At 50.2% G+C, this 9199-nt stretch overlaps 1 protein-coding gene across 1 annotated transcript; it reads left to right on the top strand.

Moving 5' to 3' along the window:
- Positions 1 to 274: 274 nt before the first annotated feature.
- On the top strand, positions 275 to 6234 carry Msx2 (msh homeobox 2). Its single transcript, XM_006976837.4, has 2 exons — positions 275 to 759; positions 4578 to 6234. Exons 1-2 carry the CDS (start codon positions 381 to 383, stop codon positions 5000 to 5002), a joined length of 804 nt encoding a protein of 267 aa, XP_006976899.1. The 5' UTR covers positions 275 to 380; the 3' UTR covers positions 5003 to 6234.
- Positions 6235 to 9199: the final 2965 nt, after the last annotated feature.

Raw genomic sequence — 9199 nt, 5'->3', positions numbered from 1 at the left:
ATGGGACTCGGCAAGCTTCCTCTTTAAACAATCGGCTTTAATTACGCCTTGGACTTTTCAGTTTGGGCGATTATAACCCTTGAGGGATCGCCTAATAACAACTCTGCTGACTGCTCCTGTAATTAACTCCTAATTTATTTCAAACGGGGGGCGGGGGGGTAGAGGGCCGCAGCCTCTCTAGAGAGAGCCAATCAGAGGCGAGCGTCCGTGGCGTCAGGAGCAGGGCCATCGCCAATTGGTCGAGCCTAGTCTCCCACTTCCCCTCCGAGGACAGGCTGGGCTCCCGGCGCGCCCCTGCCGGCTCCCCCCCAAAAGTTGGAGTCTTCGCTTGCAAGTTGCCAGCGGAGTCGCGCGCCGAGAGCTAGACGGCGCAGAAAGTCATGGCTTCTCCGGCCAAAGGCAGTGACTTGTTTTCGTCAGATGAAGAGGGCCCCGCGATGCTGGCCGGCCCGGGGCCGGGACCTGGGGGCGCCGAGGGCGGCGCGGAGGAGCGCAGGGTCAAGGTCTCCAGCCTGCCCTTCAGCGTGGAGGCGCTCATGTCCGACAAGAAGCCGCCCAAGGAGTCGCCCGCGGTGCCACCCGACTGCCCCTCGGCTGGCGCTGCCCTGCGGCCGCTGCTGCTGCCGGGACACGGCGTCCGGGACGCACACAGTCCCGGGCCTCTCGTCAAGCCCTTCGAGACCGCCTCGGTCAAGTCGGAAAATTCCGAAGATGGAGCGGCGTGGATACAGGAACCCGGCAGATACTCCCCGCCGCCTAGTGAGTGCGCGCCGGGGACCGGACCTGGGCTGGATCCGCGCGTGGGGTCCCAGAGGGGCTGGGGACAGGTGTTAACAGGATGATGCTCTTGACCCCTTGGTACCCCAGTTCAGCGAGCGGTCGCATCCCAGAATCCCTAGCTGCGCCAAGTCTAAGGTACCTGCGCGCTGGCTGGCATTTGAAAACCAAAACCCAGTTGCCGGTTTCTGCAGCCCTTATCCCCCTGCTCCGGACGCTTCATGCTTGTGTTTCACTGCCTACTATGGTACCTGCCCGGGCAGTAGGGGGAGAGTCACTGTTTTGTTTCGTTGAGACAGGGTCTCTTGTGGGCCGTGCTGGCCTCGAACTCGCTATGCATCTCAGGATGGTCTTGAACTCATCCTCCTGCCTCTAAGTGCTGGAATTACTGGCGTGCACCACCACACCGGGCTGGGATCCACTTCTAATGAGTATCGAAGTGTGTTTTACTGACCTTCAAAATATAGAGGCAGTCCTGCGAAGTGCGCCCCACTATCAAGATTAGACAATTGGAGGTTAACCAGAAGTGGAGGGGAAGTCGTTGGTTTTCTTCGAATTCCAGAGTGTCGAAGCCAGGTCCTGTGAAGGGATGGTTGCAGAGACTGATTCGGAAAGGAAGTTTCTCCGTGTTCTAGTTCGTTGTTGGTTATGTTCTGAGTTTTGCTGCGAGCTAGTTAGTTCGGGCCAGACCCTCATGGGCTCTCCTGGGCTCACAGTAATAATTACAAGCATTCCTTCAGAATTTGAGAATATACAGTGTGGTGGCCACAAGCTCACCACGTTTGGCTGCCTGCTAGAACCTCAGAGTACAGGCAGAGGCATGCCACCTGTGGCTACCTCTTCAGACGTGGTGGCTAGTGCTTGTAAGAGGACTGCCCCTGCTTGTCCCAGGTCACCATCCATGCTTGCACTGGGATGGGGGTCTGGTATCCACGCTTTCTCTGACCCTCTATCACAGGTGCTGGCCGTGTTGATCTTTTTCACCTGCACCCCACTTCTCGTGAGACTGCTGACCGCCTTCCCAGGCTTGGCATCCCTTTAGGGTCCTGGGTCCTCTTCCTATTAACATTGGTGGGGCCCACTCTTGCAGCTTTTAGTTTTATCTCTGCCTCTGAGGTTTCTCTGCTCTATAACCTTTTCCCTCATCCCCTTGCCTACCCCTCACTAAACTCTGGGAAAGCTGAGAGAGGAGAGGGATTGTGGAGGGACTTTCCAAGCTCAGCCTGAAGAGAAGCTGTCTTCACTTCCACCTCAGCCCCCGGGACTAGAGATAGATGGTATTTTGTGAACAAAACAAGACCATATAACCAGGCGTCAGGGCTGTCCCCTCTGGCAGTCTCTCTCCACCCTGTTGGAAATTCTGAAAGGCTGAAAGGGCCCAGAGATTAAGGACTTAAAGAATTTAACTCAAGTTTGCACAGCGCTTTTCACTACATTATCTTATCTGATCTCCTTTGTGTGGCAGCAGAGAGCCTCTTGTTAACAGATGAGGACGCTTCTTAGCAGAGTTCAGAGGGATCAGCAGTTTGGGCCCATGAAAAAGCTCTTGGGAACATTTATTTACTCACCCCCCCCCAACCCCCAAGTGGAGTTCTGGGCACTCAAAACATTGTCTTCGAAGCCACCCCAGGGGATAAGTAGTATTTATCCATTTTATTGACAGTGAAATGAAGCCTCAGCAACTTGAAGAGTCTTAACTTGTTTTACAAATTTGGAGTGCCTGTGTATTCGTAGGCCCCGGGGCAATGCCCCACAGCATATCCAGGATTCCAGCCGTAAAATGGACTGGTGGCCGAAGGTCAGAAGTCCTGGAATATTTAGGCCTGAAGGTCTGGTGCGGCAGTTCCCCCACCGCCCCGTGCAGCCTGCAGTGGGCTGTGCTGTGTCCCAGATAATCTTTCTATAAGAGAAACTCGGGCCTCTCAGAGGTTGCATTTGAAAACACAGAACGTCTAGGTTCTTGGAGCCTGGAAGTGTCAGCAGGATGAAGCCAGAAAGTGTCACGAGTCCGCTGGGAGCTAGAGTCGAAGGGACCCACCACCCCGGTCCTGGTTTTGTTATTTGGAGGAAGTAGGCTAAAAGCTGTTTTGCCTTGTATAATCACGTGCTTTCTTTGGCTGATAAAATGGGGTGGGGGAAGAGCATGGGAGTGGTGGGGGAACGTTCTCATTCCACGGCTTTGCCACATGCGCACGGTCTCCCTGGCCTGGATTTTGTTAATTCCCCATGCCGCAACAAGAGTGACCCAGGCTACCCTGGTTCAGAACTCGTCTGTGGCACACAGCAAGGACGTGCAGTGGGAGTTGAGAATCCGAAAGGGAGCCCGGGTAGGCTTAGGAAGGGTGTGGATTCTGCAGGTCTCCAGCTTTGGTGTTGGTGTGGGAGTTTAGAAGAAAGCCCCTTCCTCTTGGCTTGTTTAGTTAGGGATTAGCATATGCAAAAGTCAAGGCCTTTTTTGAAGTCCCTTGCCCATTTTGCTCCCAGGTTTCTGTTTTCTGATAGCAGAACCTGCCACTTTGTAAGTTACGGTTAATATGTGACACCAGGACAGAGGCTGGGTTGGGACTTGTGCTGTGTCACTCTCAAGTATGAAATGTAAATTCTTTGGGCCACCAAAGTAACTAAACAAGAAATGTTACATTCCCCTGCAAATACAGAGGAGTTACCACTCTGGCTACATTAGAAAAATTAGAATAACTTGTAAAAGCCAAATGCAGAAAAGTAATTGTTTCACATTGTATTCTTGTCACTTCACACTCTTCCCCTACCCAATAGGAAAACAAGACCAGAATTAGTTTAGATGCTGCCTTGGAGTCACCTTGGGGCCCCATCCTGTGCTTCCTATTAACAATCCGTTTTAAACAGAGTCTGGACGCTGTTGCCATGTCTTTATTTTGCTCGTTATTCCCCACTTCTAAATTCCAACAACAAAATAATTATTTACACATTTGCCCTAAACCATGGAATGGATAAAAGAGACTTAAGATGCCCTCATCATGGGCTCGAAGTTCAGAGGCAGAGAGGTTTCCCTTGACATGTCCGTTTATGAGCGAGCTAATTTTCCCCCCATCTTAATAAAGTTTATACTGCCAAAGTACACGGCCAGATCTGTAAAATGATGTTGGGGTTTTATAATCTGTGGGGTGGATGGGGTGACAGCTGTGTGGTTGCTGATTGCTTGGATCTGCCTGTCCATCCATGGATGCTATTATTTTACCGCAGCCCTTATCTGCATGATTATCCTTCATAAACAGGCTTGTGCAGCCCCACTTTTCTGGTTCAGAGAGCGGCCCAGTGTTAACCCAGCATCTAACACCCATTTCATTTTCCTCTCGATGTGTGCTTCCCATCATTGAGAACAGGTATGAGTTCAGGCCCCCATTTTAAAGACAAGAGACTGAATGCTGGGGAAGTTTTATTTCTGAGATAAGCTCAGCTCCTGTGACTTATGGAGAGCTTTAGTGGTGGTTTCTGTTTCCATTTTCTGCAATGCAGTATGTTTTCCATATAAAATGTTTCATGACCACATTACTCAAGCTGATATAAAAATATAGCAACTACCATTTAAACGTGGTCCTTTTCCACCACTAACTACTTCTCAACACACACACACACACACACACACACACACACACACACACGCACGCACGCACACACACACACAGAGACAGAGACACAGAGACAGAGGGGGGGGGATTTGACAAAGGTACCTTTTTGGAAAATGAAACAAGGTTTATGTGTTCTCTTAAGAGAAGAGAGAATGCCACATTTGCTAATTGATTCCCCTCTCTGTTCTTTAGGACATATGAGCCCCACAACCTGCACCCTGAGGAAACACAAGACCAACCGGAAGCCACGCACGCCCTTCACCACATCCCAGCTTCTAGCCCTGGAGCGCAAGTTCCGACAGAAACAGTACCTCTCCATTGCAGAGCGGGCAGAGTTCTCCAGCTCTCTGAACCTTACAGAAACCCAGGTCAAAATCTGGTTCCAGAACCGAAGGGCCAAGGCAAAAAGACTGCAGGAGGCTGAACTGGAAAAGCTGAAAATGGCTGCCAAACCTATGCTGCCCTCGGGCTTCAGCCTGCCTTTCCCCATCAACTCACCTCTGCAAGCAGCATCCATTTATGGAGCATCTTACCCCTTCCATAGACCTGTGCTTCCCATCCCGCCCGTGGGACTCTATGCCACGCCGGTTGGATATGGCATGTACCATCTATCCTAAAGAAGACCAAATGGACAGACTCCAGGATGGATGTTTGCATAGAACGACCCCCTCCGAGAAGGTGGTGCCAGTCCAGCTCCTGAATGCAAGCCTTGCATGGCAAACCACCCTAAGCAGCAGGGCCCACAGGGCCACTTGATACAGAGTGAATTGGTTGTTTAGGTGAGAGGCACCAAGACCTAGTTTGTTTTCATAATCTTCCAAATGTCTCCCTTTCCTCTCACAAATATTGGCTCTGCTAGTTTTTATGTATAAATATATAATAAAATATAAGACGTTTTTATATGCCAGATGTAAAAATTCAAGTTATTTTGAAAGGCAAAATTTATATATACATTTCTCCATTTTTCTAGATCGCATCTTCTTAAGATACTGTGTTAAGTCTGTTTGCTACATTTTCTAAAAGGGAAGAGATTATTTGCAGAATTTGCTAGGTAGGGTTTGAGAGGATCCTGGACTTTCTTATGGAAAACACACCAGAAGTAGACACAGTACGTACAAGAGGTAGATTCAAACAGATTTTTGCAAATGAAGGGAGGTGTGTAACATGTTTGCCTGAGAAAAATCTCTTCTGAGATGCACATTTGATCCTGTTTTCCCTCCTTTTCTCCCTATTAACTCTTTTCTTTTTTTTATTAAGGTTAGTGAGAGGAGGCTAAGAATATCCCTGAGAATTCCTCAGGGTAAGGTAGAAAGTAGGAAAACTTCTTAACTCCTGTCAGGTCAATCTTGACTCCATTCCAGGTCATTGGAGTTAGAGCTTCAAGGGTAAAACATGTTTGGAAGAGATGATTTCTGTGAAATGCTAATTACGTGAGTCCTCACATGTTGCAAAGGTGACTGGGGTCGGGTGTAGCAATTGTCTGCTTAAAAATCTAGTGCCTTGTAACTATGATCTATATTTTAAATATTCTTCAACAGCTCATAGATTCAGGAAGGAAAACCCATGCTGTGTGTGTGTGTGCTTACTGTATGTGCTAAACTTATTAGGGGATTTATAGACTCTAACATGTTGTTGGGGCGGAGGGCGAAGCCATCTTTATTGATTTGCTGAAAATGGTGTTGTCAGACAATACAGTCAGCTTCTTGGTATTTCACCTTCCTGCCCATCTCCTCCACCAGTATATTTTTATCCCGTTGGAAGGGTCTCTTGTATAATTTTATATATTTTATTGAAGAGTTATTTCTTATCTCTTACTCTGAATTAAATTAAAATGTTTTATTGTGGTAAAGTTTGTCCCAACTCACAGTTATTTTAAAAAGCACTCTATTCTTAGCTAGATTGGGGGGGGGCATCCAGATAAGGGGGAGAACTGGCACTTTTAGTTCCTCTATTAATGTAAATCAAGTCGAGTTATGGCCAAATTTGGGTGGTAGAGGAGTCAGCTGCAAGTCCTTGGAAACGTCAGCTGGCCGCCTGTATGGCTCAGGGAGAAGCTGTTGGAATCACCATTAGAAGTTTGTCAAGCTGTAGTGAAGATGAGCTTTTTCAAAGTGGTGAGGCGGTGCCCCCCAGACCCCTACTAGTCTGTAGATGGTCCTGGGAAAATCTTGAACTTGGAAATTTGCAACCACCAACACAACTGAAGTTGAGAAAGGGTCTTGACGCTCTGTGCTGACTGGTGGGAGCAGAAAGAGTGTGCAGCGTTGGGAAGCCTGGAAAAGGATGCAGGGGTTTGTCGGGCTGGCCTCTCTGTGCATGGAGATGGACCCCAAGAGAGCACAATTTTCTATTTGAAGAGGGCTAACCAGCCCACCTATCCCAAAAGAACTTAGGTGCTCGCTCTCCCTGCATCAGGCTTGGTTTTAAGACATAGCCATAAAAATAAGAATAGAGGTGGGGAGACTGGAGAGGATTTTAAACTCAAGTTTTCTGTTGTGCTGGAGATGACTTTCGGTTTCCTTCGGAGACGCTTTTGTCACCTTGGGAACACAGACGAGGGGCGTAAGGACGTCGTGGTGTGACACCAATCATTTGTGCGGTGGAGAATTGGGCACTTTCAGGGAGTTGCCAGCGCATGGCACTCACCTTGGAGGTGGGCATCCGAAAATCCGTGTTTGTGAGCCCGAGGCTCATCATGGTGATTGGGCCCCATTCCTTAGATCCAAAACCTATCCCGCACACACTGCAAGTTGGAGGACTGCGTCCTGCCCCATGGTTACCGCCCTCAGCTGAGCTGCGGCGGGTCCCAGAGCCACCAACATGTTCTCTTCTGCTTCTCTTCAGGCCTCTCGGTCCCTGTAGTCCGAATTCCAGGCCAGAATCTGCCACACTCATTTAAGAGATGCGTTTCCCAAAGGCCAAAGTCCTTCCCGGTTTCGTCATCAGCCGCCAAGGGGTCTCTAATTACCCTGTCCACCAAGCTTCCTTCCCGGCGCCTCGTGGGCCGGTAACCTCGGGCGGTGATAGCTGGGGTGGGGACCTGGAGACGCCGGCCTCTGGGTTAAGCTTGCCCCCGGAGGTAAGGTATTAAGTCCGGAGTATGATTCTAAGAACCCGGTCAGACAAGTGCGGTAAACTGGAATCAGGCTGGCTGGGCACCACACACGTGATCCCAGATCCAATACTCAGGAAGAGTTGTTCTGGCTCCAAAGTAACCGGGTTCAGCGCTCCAGAGTGGATGGGCTTTCCCCGCTGAGGTTGGCAGAACTGCGTGCTGTGCTCTGGGCTGCTCACCACCCTCCTGTCTAGGTTGCGTCTCACCTCGGTCAGACCTGGTCCTGCACGCAGGGTGTTTCAGAGACCGGACTGGCAACCTGAGCAGGCTAGAAGACCTTCCCTTGCCCAGGACCCACACCGCAGAGGCAATTGGTAATTAAAGCTCAGGGTACTCCTGTGAAGTCCTTGGTCATCTCTGCATTAACTGCCAGTAGCCCGGCATACAATACATACACCTGCCCTGCCATGTTTTAATTCTCGCCACAAAAACAAAACAGAACAAAAAACTTGGACGCAATGCTTTTTTAAATAAGGAAAGGGACAGGGGTTTGCATTTATAGAGCTGAGGAGCCGGTGCTTAGGGTTGAAGGGGCCATCATCGTTCTTGAACCCGTATTCGTCACACATCCTTAGGAGAGGTCCTACTTGTCACCGACAGTCGTGGAAACTAATGCCCAGAGGGGTAGCTCACTGAGGTCACGGAACTTGTAGATGGAGGCGATGGCTGGGGAATCCAGCTGAAGGGTGAGCTGAGGAGGTGGTGAACGATGGGGTGGCACAGAAGGCGCGCTCGGCAAGCAGCTTGCGGGGATCTGGAGGGCCGGCTTTGGAGTTCTGCCCCGACTCCAGTGCCTCATTGCTGAGGGGCTTCGGCAGGGCATCTCCAGCCCATTGGCCCCAGGACCCAGCCCGCCCCTCCCCCGCTCGGTCCTGCCTTGGGGATGCGGGGGCAGGGGCCGTAGGAGGTAGGCGGCTGAGGCCTGGCTGAGAGCGGGAGCTGGCGAAACGTCTGCCTGACCCGACTGAAAAGGGGATGCCTGCCTTTGAGCGCAACCTTGTCTGACCGAAAGAAAACTCCCACGGCCATTCTTTGCTATGAAAGCCTCTCATTTGCCACGGGTTGGAGAGGCCATTGCCCCACCCCCATTCCCTTTCCACTGCCGGGCTGGAAATAAGCATAAACCTCATTTATAAAGGAACCCACGTCACACGCACACACACCCTCCCCAGAATCACAGGGCCTGGTTGGTGAAGTCGATTGTGCCTGCTTCCCCTTTCATGTAAGAACAACAAAAAAACTCCGAGATGGGTGACGGTACAGGCCGCTTTAATGAAATAAAGTAGTCACAGCAAGGAGGAAAAGGCTCCTGTCAACCTCCAGGCCCCTGAACCCGCCCCTCACCCCAGACACCGTCTCCCTCCACCCTCCCGAACAAAATGAGCAGCAGTCAAATGACTTTCTGAAACAGCCCGCTTCAAAGCCGAGCGGAGGGCTCGCTGCAGACTCCTGAATACTGGCCCGATAAGGTCCTAATAGCCGAAGCCAAACTCCATACACCTCTGCCTTCCCAACCTCCTCCAACCTCGCTGCATTTGTTGATGAAAACACTTTGATGTCCTGAGTCCTCCAAACAATTATTATTATAATTTTAAACAACCTGGTATTTTCCATTACTAACGGCTCAAGCTTTGAAGTTACACCTCATAATTTCCTAAATTAAATAAATCATTTTAAGTTTGCACTGGGAGGCTTTTAA

The sequence above is a fragment of the Peromyscus maniculatus genome, chromosome 5 (genome assembly GCF_049852395.1).
Source record: "Peromyscus maniculatus bairdii isolate BWxNUB_F1_BW_parent chromosome 5, HU_Pman_BW_mat_3.1, whole genome shotgun sequence".
Taxonomy (NCBI): domain Eukaryota; kingdom Metazoa; phylum Chordata; class Mammalia; order Rodentia; family Cricetidae; genus Peromyscus; species Peromyscus maniculatus.
The sequence above is the reverse complement of the archived record's forward strand: the minus strand, read 5'-3'. Positions and strand labels throughout refer to the sequence as shown.

Excerpts from the sequence above, each read along its gene's own strand:
- Msx2 (XM_006976837.4), top strand. The coding sequence starts at position 381 with ATGGCTTCTCCGGCCAAAGGCAGTGACTTGTTTTCGTCAGATGAAGAG. Across the intron at positions 760-4,577 it reads CAGATACTCCCCGCCGCCTA|GACATATGAGCCCCACAACC; the intron begins GTGAGTGCGCGC and ends TCTGTTCTTTAG.